We start from the raw sequence: 27,609 nt of genomic DNA on the forward strand, positions 1-27,609 counted from the left end.
TGTCCTTCCTTGGGCCAATATCCAGCCAAGAGGCATTAGTTGTGATCAATCAGCTATGCTAGGCAGGGCTCATCCCTAGCACATAACTTTCAAAACAAGCTCTCCACGCCAAGTTTTGGCAGACAAATGGTCACCAGGAGGGCAGAAGAAAGATATCCTAAAAGTCTCTTTGAAAACGTGCAGGGCTGCTCCAAGGGTATCTCTTGCCCGAGGCCACCAAACTAGAGTGGAAGCATCATCGGACAGGTACTCCATCTCGGACATCTCCAACAGGCCCAGAGGGAAGTCAAGCGCAAAACAGGAGGACGTGCGAAAACTTGAGCCAGCCCCTCACTTCACCAAATGTCACCTAGCCCAGCTCTCGGTGAGCAGTGAAACTACTCAGGGCGGGCGTGGAAGAAAACGCCTAAGGTCCTGAGAGACTGCCTGTGAAGAAGGAGTAGCGTTTTTCCCAATGATATGCATTGTTTGTTTGTCTGTCTGTCTGTCTGTCTGTCTCTCTCTCTCGGCTCAGAATATGTATTTACACTTCGTTTCATTCACGCATCTTTCAGGGGCCATGCACGAGCTGGGAATTTAACGTGCGCTCCGCGAGCGACCCGAGCGCGCGCGCGCGCTTGAGTTGAGGTTGGGAGGAGGGTAATCGCCGCCTATTGGCGGGGCGGGGCGCCTGCGCGGATACAGGCAGGGAGACGGTTACTGCGACACGGCTGAGAGTGGCGTGTGGTCCTCGCGCGGTGCTGTCGTTCAGTCCCTCGAGCAACTCCATCTTCCCATTCCCCCCTCCTCCACCACCACTCCCTGCGGAATATGAGGTTGTTGAGGAGAGGACGCTGCACGGCGAAAGTAAGCGGCGCTTGTGGGAATGAGGAGGAGGAGGAGCGGGCTCGGCTGCCGCCGGTCAGGAATCCTTTTGTACATGACATCCGCTTGTCGGTGCTGCAGAAAGTGCAGGTGAGGGCTAGGGATGGGGATGGGGATGGGGTGGAAGGGGTTTGAGGGGGAAAATGGGAGGGAGACGTGCTGGTGATGGAGGGGGTGTGAAGGGGAGCGCTGTCTCTTTTTGCATCCAGCCCTTGCTACAGGGCTGGCTGGCTGGCTCCGCTTTTTTCTCTCTCTCTCTCGACCTCGGTGAGGGCCCTGGCAGTGACAGCGCCACGAATTGAGGGAGACCCCATACTCCCACAAGTGATGGGAAAACAAACCTCCCTCTTTTTTTTATTTAACGTCCGACGTGAAATCAGCTTCACGGTTCGCTTACACTTCGCGGGGAGTGTTGTCTTTTTGAGATCTTGCACTTGGATTGGGATTTGCAACTCTTGCTTTGTCGCGAAAAAAAATTCTAACCTTTTTTTGCCAAGTCTGCTCAAAGCTAAGGCAGGATTAATAGTGCCATTAACTGTAAATACCATGGACTTTTCAAAATCTGAGTAGAAAATTAAGATCAGCTGCAGTACATCCGTTACGTGTCTTCTAGTATGAGAGTCTTAACTGCTCGTTTCCTTAAGGAAGCTCTCAGTAGTGAATTCCGTCCCCCTAGGAAACTAATAACGCACAATGTTTAGCTTCCTGTTACTTGTAGCCCCAGATCACAGTGACGCCATTTACGACTTGGCTCCACAAAGTTTGAAGGCGTAATACCTCGAGTATTTGTCAGTTAAGGTATGAATGGGCTTCCAACCGATACTGCAGTCAAATGTACATGGTGTACCTTTCACGATTTTTGCATTCATCGAGGTTAGATTGTAACCATCATTTGTGGCTGGTTGTTGTATTTTGCTGTGGAATAAAATCCATAGGGTACCTGTGGATTAAATTTCCTTCCTTCATGTGTTCCTAAAAGCTGATGTGGGACTAGAGATCATCGTTAACACCCTTTACAAGAGTAGTGTTTGTTTGTGAGGCATGCTTATTTTAAGAGTAATAAGGGAAACATTATGAGCAATGATAATGTTCTCGTGGGATATAATTTGATTGCAAATATGTTGCTGCTGGTTCAACTGTGTATGGCAGTTCTGTGGGCCTTGGGGAGTTGCAATTGGTGCTTCAGCACACCTGTAGGTGCTGCCTGTCTCACGGGTGCCTGTACTATCTTGTAAAGTGACATTGTAAAATTATTTCAAGTACTGCAGATATTGGGAGTCTGAAATTAAACCAAAGCTGTTGGCAATATGCAGGTCTGGCAGCATCTATGGAGAGAGTAACAGTTAATGATTCTTCAGATAATTGTTTATCTACATATGTCTGAAATATTTTCAATTGCTGTGTACAATATGCACGACAATTGTCATTCTCTCTATAGACTTCAATTCTACCTATCTGCTTATTCCTCTTTGTTTCAGCACCAGCTAAAATTTTTAACATATGTACCATCTAGCTACAAATTAAGTTCTGAAGAGTCACTAGACTCATTGTTAACTCTGCTTTTTCACCACAGATGCTGCCAGACCTACTGCAATTTTCCAGCAGTTCTGTTTTTATTTCCGATTCCCAGCATCTGCAGTTCTTTGTTTTATTTAATGCATAACAATCATTTGCTAACAATTGGACAAATGAAATTGTTTGAAACTCTAGCTACAATTTTTCTTGAGTATGTGTGGGCAGGTAAGTAGCTCTGTTTTTGAAGGCATTGTTTTAATTAAGGCAGATGTTAAGTGGACATTGAATACCTAGGTCTGCAACATAGTCATATAGCATGGAAACAGACTTTGCTTTAACCAGTCCTTGCTGACCATAAATTAGTCTCACCTGCCTGCACTTGCCGCATATCCCTCCAAACATTTCTTATTTGTTTACTTTTCTAAATAAGTTTTAATCATTGTAACTGTGCCCACATCCACCACTTCCTCAGGAAGTTCATTCCATACAGAAACTATGCTGTCTCAAAAAAAGTAAAAAAAAAATGCTTCCCAACCTCTTCTAAATCTTTCTCCTTGCTTCTTAAAAATATGCCCTGTAATCTTGAAATCCCCCATGTTAGGGGAAAGAGAACTCTCATTCACCTTTATCTGTACCCCTCATGATTTTATAAACCCCTGTAAAGTCACCCACAACCTCTGACACTCATTACGTTACATTATTACATTACATTACAGTGTGGAAACAGGCCCTTCGGCCCAACAAGTCCACACCGACCCGCCGAAGCGCAACCCACCCATACCCCTACATTTACCCCTTACCTAACACTAAGGGCAATTTAGCATGGCCAATTCACCCGACCTGCACATCTTTGGACTGTGGGAGGAAACCGGTGCACCCGGAGGAAACCCACGCAGACACGGGGAGAACGTGCAAACTCCACACAGTCAGTCGCCTGAGGCGGGAAATGAACCCGGGTTTCAGGCGCTGTGAGGCAGCAGTGCTAACCACTGTGCCACCGTGCCGCCCACTCAAGTCCCAGCCTTTCCTTATAACTCAAGCCCTCCATTCCCAGCAACATTCTGGTTCTGAATCTATTCAGAACCCCCTCCAATTTAATAATATCATTCTTATAACATGGTGACCCAGACCTCAACACAGTACTTTAGAAGAGATCCCACTAATGACTTGTACAGCCTCAACATAATGCGCTGACTCCTATACTCAAAGGACTGAGCAATGAAGGCAAGCATGCTTAGTGTCATCTTAACCACCCTATCTGTATATATCTTCAAAATATTATGTAGCTGAGCCCCTAGGTCTCTGTTCTACAACACTACCCAAGGCGTTACTTTTACTAATATCTAAGTTCTGTCCTTATTTTAATAAAATGCAGTACCTTGCATTTATCCAAATTTAACTCCATCTGCCTCTCTTCAGCCCATTGACCCAGTGGATCACGATCTCTATGTAATTTTAGATAACCTGTCCATTATAGCAATTGAATACAATGTTAAGGGAAGAAAAACTGATACCTGTATTTTTGCTACATACTGTGAAACTTTTCCCCTATCCCAGTAGGATTTAAAATTTTATGAATATTATGAATTTATGAATGTAAAAGTATTTCCAGTATTGCAAATGTTGAGAGTCTGAAATAAACTAAAATTATTGGCAATATGCAGGTCTGGCAGCATCAATGGAGAGAGTAACAGTTGATGATTCTTTATAAAATTTTGTGTATGAAATATTTTCATTTGCTTTGCACAATATATGCATTAATTGTCATTTCTCTCCACTCTTTTCTTGATACATAATGGGTGAGTGGGGTATATTGAGGTATTCAAGTTTAGATTCACTGGTTCTCTGTTTCAAAAAAAATTTGTATGATGGATGCCATTTCATTAAGTAGAACTGCAGTATTGTGGAGTTGTTCACCTCATGAAGTGAGCCATGGGTGATGGTTTAAGTGTATTTATCTGTAGATTTCTATAATGTCACAGGGAAGAGAAAGAAATAGAGTAACATTTTTAAATTAAAGAACTGGCATAGGCTCTGGGCTGAATAGTCTCCAGTAATGTGCATTTTCAGAAAAAATTCTCTGCTTCTGATTAACACAATGCTTTTCATAAAGTTACTGATAGACTGTATAGGTTAAAATCAACTCTGCGAAAGTGAGGACCATCCTCCCCTCTCATCTATCACCATTGCCCACACTTCCATCCAACAATTGCACACTCAGCTACCTTCCCCCTCCCATTTATCTCTCTACCCCTGAGGCTCCCAGCTCCCTGATGAAGGGCTTTTGCCTGAAATGTCAATTTTTTTTTTACTCTCTGTTCCTGAGATTCTGTCTTAGGAAAGTGTTTGCAGGAGAAAACATTAAATATGATTAACTAAAGGGTGGAAGAAGCTTGTATGCAATACAAATGTCACCATGGACCCATTGGAGTGGTAGGCCTATTTCTATGTTGCACATAGTAATAATTACACCAAGGCTCCACTATTTTAGGGAAGATTAAAGACCTATGTATTGAAAGTATTACTGAGTTCTCTTGCTGTCCTGATGAGTATCTTTCCTTCACTGTGCAATCATAAGCTGACGAATCAGTTGTTTATCTTTAGCTCTATACAAAAATGGTTATCCTGTTTGCTTACATAATTTGAACTATTTAGTCTCATATTGAATAGATGTGATGCACTTTAGGCTATTTTGAGAGATACAACAAAAGATAAATCAATGGGAGAAAATCATAGATGTAAGAGCTTTTGAGTGTTTCCAGTGTTGGAGTTAATTTCCTCGATTTCTTGGAGCAGTAATTGCTGTTTTATAAGCTGTTGGTTGGTTTTGGAACTTTGGAGAAAAAGATCAAAAACAATGACATTTTAAGACTGAAGAAGAGAGAGAGAGAGCAGTAGACCACATGGGAGATTGTTCCTTGAACTGCTCTCGAGTTCAGACAAAAAAGCAGTGAACTTTCACAGCTGGCTGACTATGAAGTTACCAGCATCTCTGGTCATCCCAGTTGATCCAAGGAAAATAAACAAAAATTTAAAATTTCACAGTCGAGCTTGGTGGGGGGGGGGGGACCTCATTATGGGAACTGCTCTCGGCAGATTTTAAAGTATGCTTAAAGCATAAATCTTAGATTTAGGAAAAAAATTGAGTTTTTAAAAAAATGTTTAATTGAGATCTGTCCCATGATTAAACATTTTTTAAAATATAAATCGTGGGTACTAACTTGTAGAGCAGGAAAACTGTTTTTTGGGTCTGTAAATTAAGGTGCATAGATGGCCTTTAATAGAGTGCTATGATCTTGTCAGATGTGAGAGAGGGAGAATTTCAATGTTCTTCACTGATTATGTCTGCAGGAAGTGTTTGGTTGCGAATCCTGGCAGATCTCATGGATCGGTTGGAGCAGCAGTTAGAGGCAATGAGGAATTTACTGGAGCCAAGGGTGTGATGGATGGCTGTTTCAGGAAGGAAATAAAAATGCAGAAATAGCTGGGTAGATAGGTAAAAGTAGGCAAGTAGATGGAAATGTGTTGCTGGAAAAGCGCAGCATGTCAGGCAGCATCTAGGGAACAGGAGAATCGACGTTTCGGGCATTAGCCCTTCTTCAGGAAGAAGGGCTAATGCCCGAAACGTCGATTCTCCTGTTCCCTAGATGCTGCCTGACCTGCGCTTTTCCAGCAACACATTTCCATCTCTGATCTGCAGACCTCACTTTCTCCTCAAAAGTAGGCAAGTAGTACAGGAGTCTCCTATGGCTATCTTCATGTCAAACAAAAATGCTGTTTTGGAAAATATAGGAAGTGATTGGATCTCAGGAGAATGTGGCACTGACAAACCAGGTTTCTGGTACCAAAACTGGCATTATTGTAACGATAGGTACATCCGGTTCCAAGTGATCGATTGGAATAGGGGGATGCCTAGTCAGACGCACAGGCAGACGTTTCTCCAAATGGTACATTGCATCCCGGGTGCAAGAGAAAAAGGTCTGAGGGTGCAGAATATTCTTAAAGGAGAGAGTGACCAGGAGAAGGTCATTGTACATGTGTGTTCTTTTCATCTTTCAACACTAAAAGCAGGGAAGTGGCTATACTCATTAAGAAGAATCTCCCATTCCATTGCTAGATCAAATTAAGGATGAATGTGGGCAGTTTGTGATTCTCAAAGCATTAATACATGGTGAGGAACACCGTATTCTGAATGTTTACTGTCCCCTGACGCACTCCCTTAAATTTCTGACTGCGCTTTCTAGTTGATTGCCCTTGGAGTGCGTCATCCTATTCTAGGAGGAGGTTTTAATCGCTTCATGGATTCCACAGCAGATAGGATGCCCAGGGGTTCCCATGGCATCTTGACACAATCTAAACAACTGGTGGACTTGGGATTGGATGTATGGAGATGTCTTGACCTGGTGGCTAGGGATTTCACTTTTTTCCTACAATCTGCACAAGTGTTACACAAGGATTGATTTGTTTTGTGCTCCATCTGCTTTTTTTGGATATGGTGCTGCCATGTAAAGTTGGGAACATAGCCGTTTCTGATCGTGCGGCAGTGTATTTGAAGGTTAAGACCCGGGTAGTGGGGTAGGTTCGCCTTCGGAGACTGCCAATGCGTACACAAGGAGTATAATAATTTCTTAATCAGCTCGTCTGAAACGACAGAGAGAAGAGCAGCAACGTCTGCTCGAGACCTGGCTGAAGGCAGCTGTGATTGCATACTTTGATAAACCATCTGTGATCAAATTACAGCGAATCACAGCTCTCCGGGCTGCTCTGAATACCGCGCTTACTCAAACAGCAAAGAGAGATTCTTTTAGTCAAACAAAGGTTATTTGAGTATGGGGATAGGCCAGATAAGCATGGCATATTTGGCTGCCCCCCCCTCGCGCGCTCTCATCTATCGGAGAGGGCACTGGGACTCTTGTAACTCTAAAACGATTAATATAATTTCAGGAAATTTTACTCAGCTGTATCAGTTGGACAGCTGAGGGTAAGATGGAGTCCTTCTTTCAGTATCTGGATCTTCCACCTGTGACTTGGGAGCAGATGTCTCTTTTGAATGCTCCCTTTTCAGTACAAGAGATAAGGAGGCATTAAGAAAGCTCCAAGTGGTAAAGCACTCAGCCCAGATGGCCTTCCGAGTGAGTTTGATCAGGCATTTACGAATATGTTGGCCAGGCCTATGCTGGACATGTGCAATTATTTGTACAGACAGGACTGCCTCCCACTCTGAGAGAAGCTAATATTTTTCTCTTCCTCAAAAGAAGGAAGGCTCTGGAGGACTGCTTTGTATAGGCCTATTTTGCTGCTAAACTCAGATTTTAAAATTTTATCTAAGACACTCTGGTTGAGATTGGAGAAGGTGTTGCCCTCTATTGTCAAGGAGGACCCTACAGGCTTTATTAAGGGCTGTAGGTCCTATAATAAGAGTACTGAACATGGTCCAGGTGCGTCAGTATAGTTTGCTTCTGGGCTAGGTAGTTTCCCTTGATGTGCAGAAGGCGTTTGACTGGCTGGAGTAACTAATCATTTTCATGTTCTGAAGTGGTTTGGTCTTGGTGGGGTCTTTACCAGATGGGTGAAAGTGCTACATAGTGATCCTATGGAAATGGTCCTCACCAATGGCATAAGATCTAATTTCAGTTCAGTGGGGTCAGACATTAAAGACCATGTTGAGGGCTTATAGTCAAGACTGTCCAGATGATTAGTGGGCGGCAGGGTGGCACAGTGGTTAGCACTCTCACAGCGCCAGAGACCCGGGTTCAATTCCCACCTCAGGCGACTGACTGTGTGGAGTTTGCACGTTCTCCCCGTGTCTGTGTGGGTTTCCTCCGGGTGCTCCGGTTTCCTCCCACAGTCCAAAGATGTGCAGATCAGGTGAATTGGCTATGCTAAATTTCCCATAGTGTTAGGTAAGGGGTAAATGTAGGGGTATGGGTGGGTTGTGCTTCGGTGGGTCGGTTTCCACACTGTAATGTAATGTAATCTAATTGGGATAAGAGAATTCCATTTGTACTTTCTGCAATCAGAGATGCACCAAATTCAGTCCAATTGAATTAGTGTTTGGACATGAAGTGAAAGAACTGCTAAAATTGATTAAGCGGAAATTGGTAAGTTAAATTCAGAAACCACATATTTGGACTATGTCAAATTTTAGGAAACGATTAAATAGAGCGGGGCAGTTGGCTAGCATTTAAAAGTATCACAGCATACAATGAAGCAGGAAGAAACCAAAAATTCACAATTTTGCTGAACTGAGGGAGCAGAGTCCCTTGTGTATGCTTAAGGCTGAGAAAGATAAAATCTTGATCGAGGGGAGTTGAGGGTTGCAGAGAGAACACGAGAGGGAATCCGATCAGCCATGGTCCTCCATAACTGAGCAGTCTCTAGGGGCCGTATGACCTACTTATGGTCTCTTAGCTGTACTTATGTGGCTAGTCTAGTTGTTTATTTTGGTCAATGGGATATCTCCAGAATGATGACGGATGAGGGTGAAGTATAACTCTTGAATATTATGGATAGTGCTCAAACTCTACTATTGAAGATGACAGGGCTTGTCACTTGTTGCTTCTTTCTTATCAGGTCCAGACTGAATGTTGTCTAGGTCTTATTGAATATCGATTACTCCATTATGTGAGGAGTTCTAAATTGGATTGGGCACTCTGGAATCATCATTGGACATCTTTACTTCTGACTTAGGAGAGAGCGAAAGCTATTGGTAAATCAAATGGTTTGGCCTAAGGCACTACCCTGAGAAATTCCGGCAGCAGTGCCCTGGGCTGTGATGATTGACTTCAAGCAACTGCAATTCTTCTGTGCTTGGTGTGACCCGAAGTAGTAGTACATTCCATATGTCTTTGCAAATCTTCTCTCTCTCCATAGCTTCCCATTTGTGTAGTAGACCCTCCTTTGACAAGCAAGTATCAACGATCCAACCATCATTTTCTTTAGCTGTCTGAAGGAACACAGGAGTAGCCTGTTGTGTCAGTGCAACTAATTATGCATATTCCCACACCACCAACATGATCCATCAAGTCAGTCTGGACATGGCATGCGCTCCTGACAGATTGGCTCCCTGAATTGTGCTTTCAGTCCACTTATGTCAGACCTGCATGCTTGGTACCAAAGCTAGTAAGGTCATTCCACCCCACTTGGCCATTTTCATTGTGCTGATCTAGGTGTTATGTTTTGTACTGGCAGGATGTTTTGCAAAGTGTGTATGCGCAGGGCCTTGTGAACTGTTTTGAGTATTGGGTGTCTCAGAAATCATTGACGGTATGGTTGTTGAGTATTTTACAGACAGAAGTAAATAGATACTCGGGGGATTGCAGGTTTTTGGGAGTGGATATGAATGTAGAATTTAAAACTCAATCAGATCAACTGTGATCTTATTGAGTAGGCTTGGACTGAATAACCTACTTGTGCTCCTAATTTTTGTTTGTAATATACCAGGTGAGACCTCACCAAGGCGTTAGACAATGTAAAATCCCCTTGTGCTGAAGGCTAATCTATGTCTTGCACCTCCATGCTAATTTTTTTGTGACTCATGAGCAAGGATGCAGGTCCCTTTGGACAATAGCAATTCGCCACCTGTCACTATTTAAGAAATGCTCTGCCTTCCTTTTTTTTATTTAACCAAAAGTGAATAACTTCACTCTTGTATTATATTCAGTTTGCATGTTGTGACCAATTCACTTATCTTGTCCAAGTCGTCTGGAAACCCCCTGTGTCTTTCTCTCAATTTGTATTCCCATCCAGTTTGATGTCATCAAATTTAGTTACATTATAACCAGTCCTCCTCTTTGATATTTTCATAGCAAAACATGTTGATGTTATTACACCCCTCTGGAGCAGTTGGAACCCTGTTCTGCTAGCTCAGAGATTACCACTGCACCACAAGACCCATAATCTTTCCATTCAATGGAGAGTGAACAGCTATAAGGTGAAAGTGAGGACTGCAAATGCTGGAGAAACACAGCAGGTCGGGCAGCATCCGAGGAGCAGGAAAATCAGTGTTTCAGGCAAAAGCCCTTCATCAGGAAGGGCTCCCTAATGAAGGGCTTTTTGCCCGCAATGTCGAACTTTTTTTTCCTGCTCCTCGGATGCTGCCTGACCTTGCTTTTCCAGCACCACACTCTCAACAGTGAACAGTTATAAATCTAGTACTGATCCTTGTATGCATGAGTAAAAGCCTGCTGTGCTGAGAATGTTTTTATTTCCACACTCCAATTTCTGTTTAACCAAGTCTAAATCTATTGTATATTTCCCTGAATCCCATGCTTTTTTTATTCATTAACCATAATGTGAAATATAATCAAAACATTCTGAAAATTTGAATGCATCTCATCTACTAGTTCTCCTTTATCAAAGCTACAAGTCTTATCCTCAAAAAACTTCCCATTTTGTCAGCTGAATTCTCTTTCTGCCAAATTTTACCATTCTTTTTGACATAGAACATAGAAGAATACAGCGCAGTACAGGCCCTTCGGCCCTCGATGTTGCGCCGATCCAAGCCCACCTAACCTACACTATCCCACTATCCTCCATATGCCTATCCAATGCCCGCTTAAATGCCCATAATGAGGGAGAGTCCACCACTGCTACTGGCAGGGCATTCCATGAACTCACGACTCGCTGAGTAAAGAACCTACCCCTAACATCTGTCCTATACCTACCCCCCCTTAATTTAAAGCTATGCCCCCTTCTAATAGCTGACTCCATACGTGGAAAAAGATTCTCACTGTCGACCCTATCTAAACCCCTAATCATCTTGTACACCTCTATCAAGTCACCCCTAAACCTTCTTTTCTCCAATGAAAACAGCCCCAAGTGCCTCAGCCTTTCCTCATACGATCTTCCTACCATACCAGGCAACATCCTGGTAAACCACCTCTGCACCCGTTCCAGTGCCTCCACATCCTTCCTATAATATGGCGACCAAAACTGCACACAATACTCCAGATGCGGCCGCACCAGAGTCTTATACAACTGCAACATGACCTCAATACTCCGGAACTCAATTCCTCTACCAATAAAAGCCAGTACGCCATATGCCCTCTTCACCGCACTATTTACCTGGGTGGCAACTTTCAGAGATCTGTGTACATGGACACCAAGATCCCTCTGCTCATCCACACTACCAAGTATCCGACCATTAGCCCAGTACCCCATCTTTTTATTACTCTTACCAAAGTGAATCACCTCACACTTAGCTACATTGAACTCCATTTGCCACTTTTCTGCCCAGTTCTGCAGCTTATCTATATCCCGCTGTAACCTGCTATATCCTTCCTCACTGTCTACAACTCCTCCGACTTTCGTATCATCTGCAAACTTGCTCACCCAACCTTCTAATCCCTCCTCCAGGTCATTTATAAAAATGACAAACAGCAATGGTCCCAAAACAGATCCTTGCGGAACACCGCTAGTGACGGCACTCCAAGATGAACCTTTGCCATCAACTACTACCCTCTGTCTTCTTCCAGCCAGCCAACTCCTAATCCAAACCTCCAACTCACCCTCAATGCCATACCTCCGTATTTTTTGCAGTAGTCTACCATGGGGAACCTTATCAAACGCCTTACTAAAATCCATATACACCACACCTACCGCTTTCCCCTCGTCCACCTCCTTAGTCACCTTCTCAAAGAATTCAATAAGGTTTGTGAGGCACGACCTGCCCTTCACAAAACCATGCCGACTATCGTTGATCACATTATTCCTATCCAAATGTTCATAAATCCTATCCCTTACAATTCTCTCTAAGATTTTGCCCACAACAGAAGTGAGACTCACCGGCCTATAGTTACTAGGGTTATCCCTACTCCCCTTCTTGAACAAGGGAACCACATTTGCTAGCCTCCAATCTTCTGGCACTACTCCTGTAGACAACGAGGACATAAAAATCAAGGCCAATGGCTCTGCAATCTCCTCCCTAGCTTCCCAGAGAATCCTAGGATAAATGCCATCAGGCCCAGGGGACTTATCTATTTTCACCCTTTCCAGAATTTCCAACACCTCTTCTCTACATACCTCAAAGCCATCCATTCTACTTAATTGTGACTCAGTACTCACATTGACAACAATGTCCTGTTCCTGATTGAATACTGACGAAAAGTATTCATTCAGTGTCTCCCCAATCTCTTCAGCCTCCACACGCAACTTCCCACTACTATCCTTGACTGGACCTATTCCTACCCTAGTCATTCTTTTATTCCTGACATACCTATAGAAAGCCTTAGGGTTTTCCCTAATCCTACCAACTAAGGACCTTTCATGTCCCCTCCTTGCTGCTCTTAGCTCTCTCTTCAGGTCCTTCCTGGCTACCTTATAACTCTCAATCGCCCCAATTGAACCTTCATGCCTCATCTTTACATAGGCCGCCCTCTTCCCTTTAACAAGGGATTCCAGTTCCTTATTAAACCACGGCTCCCTCACACGACTCTTCCCTCCCTGCCTGACGGGTACATACTTATCAAGGACACTCAATAGTTGCTCCTTGAACAAGCTCCACATATCAATTACGCCCTTGCCTTGAATCTTACTTTTCCAAGCCACACATCCTAAGTCATGCCTCACCGCATCATAATTTCCCTGCCCCCAGCTATAACTCTCGCCCTGTAGTGCACACTTATCCCTCTCCATCACTAGAGCAAAAGTCACCGAATTGTGGTCACTGTCCCCAAAGTGCTAACCTACCTCTAATTCTAACACCTGGCCTGGTTCATTACCCAGAACCAAATCCAGTATGGCCTCACCTCTTGTTGGCCTATCTACATATTGTGTCAGGAAACCCTCCTGCACACATTGGACAAACACTGACCCATCTAACGAACTTGAGCTATAGCTTTCCCAATCAATATCAGGAAAGTTAAAGTCCCCCATAACAACCACCCTATTACTTTCACTCTTCTCTTGAATCATCCTCGCAATCCTTTCTTCTACGTTTCTAGGACTATTAGGAGGCCTGCAAAAAAACTCCTAACAGGGTGAGCTCACCTTTCCTATTCCTAACCTCAGCCCAAACTACCTCAGATGGCGAGTCTTCATCCATCGTCCTTTCCACAGCTGTAATACTATCTTTGACCAGCAATGCCACACCTCCCCCTCTTTTACCCCCACCTCTGACCCTACTAAAACATTTAAACCCTGGAACCTGCAACAGCCAATCCTGTCCCTGTTCTACCCATGTCTCCGTAATAGCCACAACATCGAAGTCCCAGGTACCAACCCACGCTGCAAGTTCACCTACCTTATTTCGTATACTTCTTGCATTGAAGTATACACACTTAAAGCCAATTTCCTGTTTACAGGCACCCTCCTTAGAAATTGATTCCATGTTCCTAACCTCCCTACACTCCAGGTCCTGCACCCTAAAGCTACAGTCTGGGTTCCCATGCCCCTGCAGAGTTAGTTTAAACCACCCCCAAGAGCACTAGCAAACCTCTCACCAAGGATATTGGTGCCCCTCAGGTTCAGGTGCAGACCATCCTGTTTATAGAGGTCCCACCTTCCCCAGAAAGAACCCCAGTTATCCAAATACCGGAATCCCTCCCTCCTGCACCATCCCTGTAGCCACGCATTTAACTGTTCTCTCTCCCTTCCTCGACACTCTATCACGTGGCACGGGTAACAAACCAGAGACAACAACTGTTCGTTCTAACTTTGAGCTTCCAACCTAGCTCCCTGAAAGCCTGCCTAACATCCTCCGCGCTCCTCCTACCTATGTCATTGGTGCCAATGTGGACCACGACTTCGGGCTGCTCCCCCTCCCCCTTAAGGACCCGGAAAACACGATCAGAGACATCACGTACCCTTGCACCTGGGAGGCAACATACCAAACGTGAGTCTCTCTCCTTCCCACAAAACCGCCTATCTGTGCCTCGAACTATCGAGTCCCCAGTTACTATTGCTCTGCTCTTCTCCACCCTTCCCTTCTGAGTAACGGGGACAGGCTCCGTGCCAGAGGCCTGAGCCCCGTTACTTACCCCTGGTAAGTCATCCCCTCCACAAGTATCCAAAACGGTATACTTGTTCTTGAGGGGAACGGCCGCAGGGGGTCCCTGCAATGGCTGCTTCCTCCCAGTCCCCCTCACTGTCACCCATCTATCTGCCATCTTTGGAGTTACTACTTCCCTAAAGCTCCGATCTATGACCCCCTCTGCCTCCCGAATGATCCTAAGTTCATCCAACTCCAGCTCCAGTTCCCTAACACGGTCTTGGAGGAGCTGGAGATGGGTGCACTTCCTGGAAGTGTAATCAGCAGGGACGTCCATGGCATCCCTCACCTCAAACATGTTGCAAGAGGAACATTGCACTGCCTTCACTGCCATCCCTCTGAAAGTAACCTTGTATAAAAAAAACTGGGTCTAAAGAATACAACAAGCAAAATGCAGCACTTACCTACTTACCACAATGGGTCTTATTATTTAGGTTAGAGGAGGAGGGCGGGTGGGAGGCACTACCTCTGTAGTGCCTCGGGTTCTTCTCCTGCGCGCTTTTAAAGGGAAACAAAAACCTACCCGGCTGCCCCTCTGGTCTTCGTCACTTCCCCCTGCTGCTCCCGCTCTTTCTGTGAAGAGAGAAAAAAACACCGCTGCCCGCTACCGGTAAGTAATTTTAAAACAAACTGTCTTACCTTAGCTGCTGCTCGCACTCAAAGTCCAATAAAAAAAAATTGTTACAAGACATGTAACAATTATTATAAATTCTAATGTTTTGCCCATTACTGTCATAAAACTAACAGGTCTATAATACTCCATTCTTTTTTCCTTAAAGTGCTTGCAACTGCTACTTTCTACACTGTAGAAACCTTTTCCAGTATCTATAGAATTAGAAAGAACCAGCAGTGCATGGTGGCTCAGTGGTTAGCACTGTTGCCTTACAGCGCCAGCGACCCAAGTTCGCTTCCACCCTTGGTTGACTGTGCAAATTCCACATAGACATTCTCCATGTGTCTGCGTGGGTTTCCTCCCATGGTACAAAGATGTGGATTAGGTTAGGTGGATTGTCCATGCTAAATTGCCCAGAGTTGTGCAGGTTGCATGAGTTAGCCATGGGAAATGCAGGCTTACAGGGATAGGGTCAGGAGAGGGTCTGGGTAAGATGATCTTCGGAGAGTTGGAGTGGACTCGATGGGCCAAATGGCCTGCTTCCAAACTGTAGCAATTCTAGAATACTATCATCTTTGGATGCATGTTTTTAAAATTCTGGTTTGAAGCTCATCCAAATCAGGAGATATATTGGTTTTCAAACCAGTTAATTTTTCAAGTATTACCGTTTTTACTTGGTTTCCTCAAATCCACATGCCCCTTGGTCATGTGGTATATCTGGGAGATTTTCTGCATCTTCATGAAAATGCACAAAGTAACTCTTTAGTTTCTTGACCCTATGATCTTGATGAAGGGATTATGCTTGAAATGTCAATTCTCCTCCTCAGATGCTGCCTGACCGACTGTGCTTTTCCAGCACCATACTCTTCGACTAAGAGAGTGTTAGTGTATGTTCCATGAATAAATTTTTCCTCATGCTGCATTTGTTTAAGCTGTGGGCGGCACGGTGGCACAGTTGTTAGCACTGCTGCCTCAGCGTCAGAGACCTGTGTTCAATTCCCGCCTCAGGCGACTGACTGTGTGGAGTTTGCACATTCTCCCCATGTCTGCGTGGGTTTCCTCCAGGAGCTCCGGTTTCCTTCCACAGTCCAAAGATGTGCAGGTCAGGTGAATTGGCTATGCTAAATTGCCCGTAGTGTTAAGTGAAGGGGTAAATGTATGGGTGGGTTGCGGGTAGGTGTGGACTTGTTGGGCTGAAGGACCTGTTTCCACACTGTAAGTAATCTAATCTAATAAAACTTTACTGAATCCGTTTTCTTGATCCTTCCACCAATGGGGACAGTTTCTCCCTATTTATTCTGTCCAGACCCTCATTACTTTGAATATCTCTGTCAAACCTGAACAAACATTTTTCTCCATGGAATACAGCCATAGCTTTTCTTGTCTCCATAAAACTAGTATTGTTGTCCTGCTCCCCCCTCAGTTGAAGGAAAACACTCAATGTAGTTTTATCTCAATTTTTGTTTGGGGCCTGGAGGGGGAGAGAGCAATTGCCCATGTGCATAGAGACATGAGTTCTCAGTTTTTTTTAGAGTGAACAGAACTCCTGTTTTCTTTTTACTTTCACTTTTTTCATTGTTTTCTCCTCCACACTACCACATAACAGCAGACGTTTTTTTTTATTTTTTTTCCGAGCACCCATATCATGTTTGAAGTTCACGGTCTTCTCGGGAATAGCAGTTTCTTAATGAGATATATAGTCATTTTACTGGGAGGAGCATCCAGCTAAAGCAACATACGGGTAAAAACAATGACTGCAGATGCTGGAAACCAGAGTCTAGATTAGAGTGGTGCTGGAAAAGCACAGCAGCTCAGGCAGCATCCAAGGAGCGGTGAAATCAACGTTTAGAGCAAAAGCCCTTCATCAGGAACACAGGCAGAGAGCTTGAAGGGTGGAGAGGAGGGTGGGGGTGGGGAGAAAGTAGCATAGAGTACAATAGGTGAGTGGGGGAGGGGATGAAGGTGATAGGTTAGGGGGAAGGTGGAGTGGATAGGTGGAAAAGAAGATAGGCAGGTAGGATAAGTCATGGGAACAGTACTGAGCTGGAAGTTTGGAACTGGGGTGAGGTGGGGGAAGGGGAAATGAGGAAACTGTTGAAGTCCACATTGATGCCCTGGGGTTGAAGTGTTCCGAGGCGGAAGATGAGGCTTTCTTCCTCCAGGCGTCTGGTGGTGAGGGCAACATACACATTGTAACATCAGCAAATCAATCAGTGAGCATAAACAGTAAAGATTAAGCTATCTGTTACACAATGAATGTCATTAACCTTAATTGGCTTCACAATGAATACTTTTCACCTTGTTAACTGACCTTGCATATCGAATGCTTCCAATATTGTTAAATGGCTCTGCAGAATGAATGCTTTTCCACCTTGTTAACCCATTACCTTTGTCTCCAGTTCCACATTAACAGCAAGTTCTTATCTGATCTGAGTCATGCTCAGCTGATACTCGTTTCACAAAAATCAAAACTTAACTCTTTCCTTACCTATTCGTACCTAATACACTTTCTCACTAGTTTCTCATCCTTAGAACCATTTTCATGAATCATGTTCTTCCTAGAACATGGTTTCCAAAACTGGACACGATACTCCATTACTCCCAAAATTTATCGTAATTTCCTTGCTTTTGTACTCTGTATATCTCACTTTATAGCACCCAAGATATGACCCTCTCTCGCTAGTATCCTCACATACAGATGAGGAAGGACACCACTTCGACTGGGACAATACATCCATCCTAGGACAAGCCAAACAAAGACATGCACGAGAATTCCTAGAAGCATGGCATTCCAACAAACCCCATCTACCACCCCCGAGAAAAGGAACAGGAAGTGACTTCACCACAGGAAATAATATCAGCAACCCAAAGAAACCCAAACATATAGATAGAAAGCAGGAAATTTCAGCATTGCTTTGCATAAAGTCCACTGAAGATGTTACCTAGTAAGGTAATGAAATGTCTGGAAATGAACCTTTCAGCTCAGTGAGCAAACCTACATCCAACACCCAAGATGCTGTATACTTTAACTACTTTTTAATTACTTTCTTCACCTATTCTGCCATGTTCTGATTGATTGAGCAAATGTCCTGCATCCATTTGCTCCTTCACCCGCTTTAGACAATCACCAAAAGGCAGGCAAGATATTGTTTCACAACGAATCATGGACAGCAGGTGAATATTCTCAAAGATGTTGAGTAAGGAAAAAATTAAACTCTGCATGGAATATTCCATGGGTGTGACCATAGTTGTGGTGAAAATATTGAGGAAAGCTAAGGGTTAATTAGAGGGATTTTTGAAAGTACTGGTGGCAGGGAGTTTGTGTTGAATAGAATCATGGTGACATAAGAGGAAGTTGAAGTGTGCGTGACTGAAGTGAGACAGGTGAATGGAGTCTTGACTAAAGAAAAGGTGGAGCACAGCTCAATTGATTAAAGCTACAATCTCTAGTTAATACTCAGATAATCTGACAATTGTATGGATCAGTACAATTATCTACATTTATATTTGCATAGAGATGAGCTTGGCCTCATTTGCTGTTGATATTTCACTTCTTTCAATGCTCCTTTAATACTTAATGTTTTTGATTTTTAAAATGTCCTTCAAAATTGTTTTGCCTGCTATGCCACACAATGTTTACATTTTGTTCACGTACTAATCTGAGGTGTCTTGTTTTGCGCTGAGGATCTTAATTGGTATCATTTGAGTTGATTTGCATTTGAAGGCTTTGATCCATAGAACTAAGTGTTTCAGAGCTTGTGGAACCTTCACAAAGGTGAATTAGTTTAATTAGTTATCAATATATTGTCAGAATGTATATGCCCTTTGATTACTTCTGAATCAGTTTGAGATTGTGTTCAATTAGATGGCTGCTTTGCCTTTGTCAAGACTATAGCTGTAATTCTTTGGTACATGATATTCCAGTGATGTAGCAGAACACCTTGGTCCAAATGGCTGCCTCCTGTTCTGTGATTATTTCATATGCCTGATCATATTTTTAATTAAAACTCCAAAAACAAATTTCAGCATTGTTATAAAAAGATATATCAGTACTTTATTCTAGTTTGATTCCCTCTAAATTTGTCTGAATAATTTACAATACCTACCTGTTCAATATCTGGTTTGCTGATCATCGTATATGACAATGCAATTTCTAGCACTTATTCATATTGCACAATGCTTGTTGACTTTTCGCCCCCTAGTTTCGGCTGTTTATCATACTAGTGCACTGACCTATTTAGATCTTTAGTTTTATTTCTGGTTGCTGGGCATGATTTGCTTATGGAATAAATCTCGTAATATAGTGGTGATTCTTAGATTTTATACTTTTTTTTTGCAGAAGTAGATTCATTGATAACCAGAGGCTTGAAGTTCTTTTTTTAATTGAGTTCCTTTTGTAATGACAACCAGGTGTGTGTCTACAGTGAACTAAGAATTTGTATTTCCCTGCATATAGCCCTCTTTCAGTTGGTGTTTCAACCGAAAGTAGCAGCAAAGTTTCCATCTTAAATAACTTAAACTATTTTTTTGTGCAATTATTGCAGTAGTTAATCAAGTAAAAGTGATAACGGTATCAGCTAAAATTATATGTGCATCTTTTTTAAAAAAAAGACTTGAAGCAGTAAACATAAATTCAGTCTTTCAAATTGTTGCAGGCATATTTTGGAAATTTCTCTTTAAAGTGAAGGGGTTGAAATTTGCAGTGACATCTGTAGTGAACTAATTGGTTCTGATGTGATAGTTCTGTTCTCATGCGATGTCATGTTATAAGAAAATCTTGCGATAGTTGTGCCATTTAAACTAATGGGGGTGGATTTGAGTTATAGCCAATACAAGTAAGGAAAGTTTGTGTCCTGCAACTAACTGTCTAAAGTAGGTTGTAAGTTTGATTGTTGAGGTGGTAGATTTGTTCTCAGACGTTTTGTCACCATGCTAGGTAACATCATCAGTGAGCCTCCGGTGGAGTATTAGTGTTCTGTCCCACTTTCTGTTTATCTCTCGGTTTGATGTGGTGAGTGATATCATTTCCAGTTCTGTTTGAGGGGTTGATAAATGGGGTCCAAATCCAATGTTTGTTAATGGAGTTTCAGTTTGAATGCCAAGCCTCTAGGAATTCCCTTGCAGGTCTTTGTTTAGCCTGTCCCAGGTATTTTGTACATGCTGTTTGTTCTGTTGGTTATTGGTATTGGGTATTTTTAAATTTATCAGGATCTGTTTTATTGTGTGTAGATTTGTGGGCTACCATAGGGGCCGCAGTAGTCTGGTTGTCATCTGAGATGTCTTTGTATGGTAGGGTGGCTAGAGTCTGTGGGTGCGTTGTGCCTTCCTTTTAGGTTGTTGTGCAGGAATCAGCAGACTGTTCTTATCAGGTACTTGTCCCTTTTAATAAGTTCTATAGGTGTTTTTCCTCAGTGTCTCGTAGTTCCTGGGTGCTGCAGTGTGTTGCAGCTTATTTAAATGTCCTGATGCAGCTCCGTTTGTGAGTGTTGGGATGGTTTCTCCAGTAGCTGAGTATCTGGTCAGTATGTGCAGCTCTCCATTGGCATTTCGTTCTGCTGTGACATCTGGGAAGGGAATTCAGTTATTATTCTCTGGCGAATTTTGTAATGGTAAGAATGTTTGTGTTTGTGCGTTTCTTCTAATTTGTTGCATTTAATGATGACAACAAAGGTGTCATCCCCATAGCAGACCCAAATCTCTAACCTCTGCATAACTGCTTTTGCTCTAAGTCCTGATATTGGTGATCCCATAGGTGTACTATTGATTTGTTTGCAGATCTTGTCGTTGAAGATGAAATGGGTTGTGAGGCACAGGACTGAGTTTGAGGGTGCTGTCCTTGCTGATGGAATTGGTGCTATCAGGTGTTTGTGTCCTTGATTCATCTAGCAGTGAGGCAGTGTTTCTTTGGCAAGCTTAATGTTTATTGATGTGAATAGGGCCATCACATTGAAGGAACCCATGACCTTGTTTGTCCTCTAACTTGGTGTCTTTAAGGAATTCTTGAGTCAAGTGAGTGGAGTGGATTGCATCTTCTACTAGGTGTTTCAGTTTGCATTGCAGTTTCTTTGTTAGCCTGTATGTCGGTGTATTGGGAAGTGAGACTGAGACTGAGTCTGGGGTGGGGAGGGGCCTTGTTTATGTACTTTTGCTAATCCATAGAAATGTAATCTGTACAGGAAAGCCACACACATTGACCAGATACTCAACTACAGGAGCAACCATCCTGACACCCACACACAGAGCTGCATTAGGGCATTATTTAAATGAGCCACAACACTCCATAGCACCCAGGAACTATGAAAAGCCAAGGAAAAACACTCTTACAACTTATCCAGAAACAGGTACCCTATAAGCAAAGTCCACCAATTCCTGCGCAACGGACCTAAACAGGAAGGCACAACACGTCCCGATACTCTCGCCACCCTACCATATCTCAAAGACATCTCAGTTGAAGACCAGACTACTCTGGCCCAGAAGCATCAGGGTAGCCCACAAACGTACCACCACACTGAAACAGCTCCTGATGAATTTAAAGGATCCCATGCCAACAACCAGCAGAACAAACGTCATATACAAAATACCTTACAAGTACTGCAACAAACATTACATTGAACAAAGGGCAGGATGCTAGCTACCAGGATATATGAGCACCAACTAGCCACCAAAAAACATGACCAATTATCACTAGTATCCTTACACAGATGAAGCAGGACACATGTTGGACTGGGACAATACATCCATCCTGGAACAGGCTAAACAAAGACACACATGTGAAGTCCTAGAGGCCTGTCATTCAAACTTGAACTCCATTAACAAACACAGATTTGGACCCCAACTACCAACCCCTCAATCAGAACCGGAAATGATATCACTTACCACAAGATAGATAAATGGCAAGTGGGGCAGAACACCAAAGCTTCACTGGATGCTCATAGATGTCACCTAGGATGGTGACAAAACATCTGAACAAATCCATCAGCTCAGTGAGTAAACTTAATCTTGATCATGACCTGAGCTGCAAATCTTCTTCAAAAATCTGTTTAAATTCTTTGATAGTGTTAAAACCAATTCAAGTTGAAGAAACACGTGTTATAGCAGAACCAACTGTGATTGGTATTTGTCTATACAAGTGGACTCTTATCATTAGGATATGAGGGAGAGAAAAAATTACTTGTTCCTCAGTCCTTTGGTTTGCAGATTGCCTGGATTCTTGATCAAGCAGCAGTTGATTTCAGAAGGCCTTACTCCTTGTGCACCCTTTGGTCAAGAACCCTCCTGGGTAATACCTTTGTTCTGTCTGGTGCCTTGGGGACAAAGAAGACGTTCACAAAGTGTCTTCATTATAGTCAAACCAAAATTGTTGCAATGGTAATTTCAAATGAATTGTTATTTTGGTAGACAAAGTTAATTACTTTGTCTTTTTCTCCCAGCAGGTTTAAATGTGCACACCTTCACAGGGTCTCAGTATGTTGTCCAAGAATTAATCAAATTCTAAATGTCATCCTTTTATGATTGCTGCAATGTAACAGCTGTCTGCTGTGACTTACCTCTTGATAGGATGTTTGAAACTTGGGCACATACGAATATGTTCAGTGATCACTTTTTGTTAGAGTTAAAAATTAAAGCTGATGATCTATCAAGCCAGTTCTCACTCTGCAATCTGCCAGTGTTGCCATCAGCATAAATCATAGCATTTCAGTTACAAAAACAGACATCACTGGAAATTACAGCTGCCTGGCAACATCTGTGGAGAGAAAGCAGTCAATGTTTCAGCTCCAATCACCATTCTCTGAGAAAGGATCACTGGACCTAAAATGTTGACACTATTCTCCCCACTGCTACTAAATGTGCTGCGTTTTTTCATCAATTCTTGCTTTTGTTTCAAATTTCCAGTATTTGCAGTTCTTCTTTTTCGTAGTACTTCAACGTTTGCTTATCAGCAGTTTGCAGGAAAGAACCATGCACGTGACATTTGTGTCGTCACACATTGTGCATGAATGATGAGTGATTTTTGCCATTCTCAAAAGTTGCTGACTGTGATTATTGACTGGGAATGCATCCATCAGAAGCAGTTGAACCTTGCTGAGTAATCCGTTAAGTCCTGATCCATAAAAGATTGATGTTTGTGTCCATTCCTATGTACTCCCTCGGTGCTTTGCTTTTCTCTGGGTCAGAAACCAGTCTTTCAATTTCTCTCTCTTGTTTGCAGCATCTGCATTAGCTTTTGGTCTCCTCTGTCCTCCCCTTCCACCCCATCGCCTCCAGTCCTGCCCCCTTCCACCCCACCCCCACCCCTGTCTCCCCCTTAAAATGTTAAATGTTTTAAAATATTTAAAATCAAATAATGCACTTGTTTGTTTAGATTTTAGCATGTGATATTTGCTCTCTGGAAGACCTTTCAGTTTTTCCTAACTAGCAATAAGAGGATGTTGTGCTGCAGCCTACGAACCCTTTTTTTTTCTGCAGCCGTACTTTGGGTGACTACAAAATCCAGTCTGTTGTTCTTTAAGTACAAAACAGTATTTATTTCATGTAAATATCCATTTTGCTTATCCATTGATTTTAAAGTAGATTGCAGCAAAAGCAAATTTCTAAATGCTTCAACAGCATCTTGATAGCTCCTTGCCAGGAGTTAGTGTGCCAGCATTTATTCATCACTGCTTGTAAATTACAACACTTTTCATTATTTTACTCACTAATTCCTTTTTAATTAGTGGAGATTGTAGCTCTCATTACTTGTCTAATGTTTACATATTGCATCCGTGTAATTAAATGACACTTCTTAGCCTCCTTTAAAGCTTGGATAGTTTCAGAAGGATTAGTTTATGCAAAATAAGTCAAATAAAATGTAAAATACTTAAACTAGCTGAGATCTCTAATGAATTAATAATGTGAATGTGGCAAACTGTGCCAGCATTTATTGCCTATGTCTGTTTGCCTTTGAAAGGATGGTGTGCTGTCTTTTTGAGCTTCTGGGTTTTGATGCAGTGGCATTGAAGGAGCATTGATCTATTTCCAGTCAGATTGACGAGTGACTTGGAGCGCAACTTGCAGGTGATGGTTTTCTTTAAATCTGGTGCACTTGTTCTGGAAGTGGCTTTACAGGGTAGTGCCTAAGGGGCCTTTGTGAATTTCTGCATTGTCTTTTGGATCACTGCTGTTACTGTATTTTGGTGGTGGAAGGAGTAAATGAGGATGTGGTACCAATAAAATGGACTGCTTTGACTTGGTGACGTCAAGCTGTTTGTCTCTTTTGGAGCTGCATTGATTCATTGGGAATAATCGATTATACTGCTGACTTGCAGCTTGTGACTGTTCTTATCACTACAGTATTTATGTGGCTAGTCCAGTTCAGTATCTAGACAATGGTTAACCCCCCGGCCCCCAAACACCACCACGAGATGTTGATCGTACAGTATTCTTGATGGTAATGCCATTCAGTGTCAAGTGTAGCATCAGGAATCAATAGGAATTGGGAAGGAAAGCTCAAATCGTGCCTGGCACATAAGAAAATGGTTGTGGTTGTTGGAGGTCAGTCATCTTGCTTCAGCATATTCCAACAGGGGTTCCTTGAGGTACTATGCTAGGCTCAACAGTCTTCAGTTTCTTCAATAATCTTCCCTCCATCATAATGTCAGAAATAGCTTGCTGATTGCACAATATTCAGCACCATTCATGGCTGCTCAGATATTGGAGCAGTCCATATCCAAATGTAATATTGGCTAGACAATATCCAGGCTTGGCTGGATTCAAGCCACAGAAATGTGGCCCCTCCAATAAGAGACAAACTATTCACCACCCTGAGATTTTATGGGGTTAATTTGCTCTGCTGACCTGTAAGAAATTGGATGCCCTGAGGGGTATGGTGGTATGTTTCTGTCTTGCAGATATTATCATCTCCTATTAGTCAGAAAATTTACATTATCATCCCCTATTCAGAATCAATAAGAATGTTGCAGTTAAAAAGCCATCATACCAGATCTTGCCATTTATGGAATGATTTACGTTATGTTGTTTCTGGAAATGGTCAAGTCGCTGCATTGTGTCTGGGGGTTGTCTTGTGGGCATTGCTGACCCTGTATGATGTAATGATTTTGTATAAAGGAAGGGCTGTTCCTTTTTTTTTTAGGGAGCTTCTCTTGACACTTTGCAAGCATTGTGAGGAGTGTTACGTGATCCTCCAAAGCTATACATAATACATTTTGGCTTTTCACAGAAGTTGATGTATTGCAGTTGCATCAAGTGTGTAAAGATCTCAACCCAACAACCCCTTGACATTCAATGGCTGTACCATCACTGGGTACTCGAGTGTCAACACCCTTAACCATTGCCCAGAAGTTGAACTGGACTCCCTATATAAATAGTGACACAAATACATTAAGGACAAAAGGGTAATCAGGGAGAGAATGGGGTCCCTTAAAGAACAGTTAGACCACACTTGGAGTGTTGTGCATATTTTGGCCCCATATCTCGGGAGAGATGTTCAGAGGAGGTTCCCGAAAATGATCCAGGAATGAAAAGCTTAACATATGAGGAACGTTTGAGGACTGTGGGTCTATACTTGCTGAGTTTTAGAAGGATGGGGTGGGGGGCGCAGGGCAGAGGTGGTGGAATCTAATAGAAACTTAAGAATACTGAATGGCCTGGACAGAGTAGGTGTTTCCATTGGTAGGAGAGAACTAGGACCTGAGGGCACAGCCTTAGAGTAAAAGGAAGACCTTTTTAGAATGGAGATAAAGAGGAACTTCTTCAGCCAGAGAGTGGTGAATCTATGGAATTCATTGCCACACAAGGCTGTGGAGGCCAGGTCATTGAGTATATTTAAGACTGAGATTGTTGAGTCTCCAAGGGGAGAAAGGGTTACAGGGAAAAAGTAGGAGAATGGGGTTGAGAAACTTATCAGCCATGATTGAATCTGCTCTGCCATTCAAAGGGCTGAATGTCCTAATTTCTGCTCCTGTATCTTGTGGTCTTATCCGCAATGGCACCGATGTGTCGAACCATAGGAGGTGGGGAGACACTAAATGAGTGTTTTGCATCAGTGTTTGCTGTTGGGGAGGATATGGAAGCTAGACGACTTGGGGAAATGAATAACAACATCTTGAAACATCACAAAACATCACTATATTACAGAGAAGGTGTTAGGTGTTTTAAAACATTAAAAGTGGATCAATCCCTGGGACCTGATCAAATGCATCCTAGAACTCTGTGGGAAGCAAGGGAAGTGATTTTCTAGGCCTCTTGCTGAGCTATTTGTATCATCGATAGTCACAGATGAGCTGCTGTAAGACTAGAAGTTGGCTAACATGGTGCCACTACTGAAGAAAGGTAGTAAAGAAAAGTAAGAGAACTATAGATTGGTGAGCCTGACATCAGTGGTGGGCAGTTGTTGAAGGCGTTTGAGGGACAGGATTTAGATGTATTTGGAACAGTAAGGATTGATTAGGGATAGTCAATGTTATTTTGTGTATGGGAAATCCATATGTAACTATTGTTTTTTTTGAAGTAACAGAAGATTGATTAAGGCAGAGTGGTGGATGTGATCGATATGGACTTCAATAAGTCATCTGACAAGGTTCTGTATGGTAGATTGGTTAGCAAGGTTAAATCGTATGGAATCTGGGGAGGACTAGCCATTTGGATACAGAGCTGGCTCGAAGGAGACAAGGTGGTGGAGGAGGAGGTTTTGTTTTTCAGACTGGAGGCCTATGACCATCAGTGTGCCACAAGGATAAGTGCTGGATCCACTGCTTTTGTTCATTTTATATAAATGATTTGGATGTGAGCATAGATATGGTTAGTAAGTTCACAGATGATAAAAATTCTCAACAGTACAATGGGACCTTGGTCAGGTGGGCCAGTGGGACAAGGAGTGATAGATGGAGTTTAATCTAGATAAATGTGAGGTGCTGCATTTTGGAGAGGCAAATTAGGGCAGGACTTGTACACTTAATTGTATGGTTCTAAGGGGAGTGTTGCTGTACAAAGAAATCTTGGAGTGTAGTTTCATAGTTTCTTGAAAGTAGAGTTACACATAGGCAGGATAATGAAGAAAGCGTTTGGTGTGCTTAACTTTATTGGTCAGTACATTGAGTATAGCACTTGGGAGGTCATGTGGCTGTTCAGGAAATTGGTTATGGAATACCAGTTCTGGAGTACTGCGTTCAATTCTGGTCTCTCTGGTATAGGAAGGATGTTGTGAAACTTGAAAAGGTTCGAAAAAATTTACAATGATGTTGCTGGGGTTGGAGGGTTTGAACTACAGGGAGAGGCTGAATAGGCAGGGGCTCTTTCTCCTGGAGTGTTGGGGACTGAGGGGTGACCTTAGAAGTTCATAAAATCATGAGGGGTGCAGATAGGCTGAATAGCCAAGGTCTTTTCCCCAGGGTGGGCAAGCCCAAAACTAGTGGGCATAGGTTTGGGATGAGAGGGGAAATATTTAAAAGGGACCTAAGGGGCAACCTTTTACACGGAGGCTGGTGTATGTATGGAAAGAGCTGCCAGTGGAAGCTGGTATAATTACAACATTTAAAAGGCATCTGAATGGGTATATGAATAGGAAGTGTTTAAGAGTGATGTGGGCTGAATGCTGGCTAGATTAGTTTACGATGTCTGGTTGGCATGGACA

General features: G+C 42.8%; 1 protein-coding gene across 4 annotated transcripts in view; it reads left to right on the forward strand.

The window, feature by feature from the left end:
• Positions 1–708: 708 nt before the first annotated feature.
• LOC122549735 (lysophosphatidylcholine acyltransferase 1-like) overlaps positions 709–27,609 on the forward strand; it is a 159,081-nt gene continuing 132,180 nt past the window's right edge. For 3 of the 4 annotated variants that reach the window (XR_015757163.1, XR_015757164.1, XM_087987021.1), the window contains exon 1: positions 709–954. Coding sequence is in view for 2 of the 4 variants with exons in the window: in XM_087987021.1 (XP_087843147.1) it covers positions 811–954 (144 nt within the window). In the remaining 2 variants the exon portion in view is untranslated. The remainder of the gene's footprint in view (positions 955–27,609) is intronic. The other variant, XM_087987022.1, reaches the window with a different exon arrangement.

Source organism: Chiloscyllium plagiosum, unplaced genomic scaffold, assembly GCF_037043375.1.
Source record: "Chiloscyllium plagiosum isolate Xiang-an unplaced genomic scaffold, Cpla_swu_hap1 HiC_scaffold_5, whole genome shotgun sequence".
NCBI classification, from domain to species: domain Eukaryota; kingdom Metazoa; phylum Chordata; class Chondrichthyes; order Orectolobiformes; family Hemiscylliidae; genus Chiloscyllium; species Chiloscyllium plagiosum.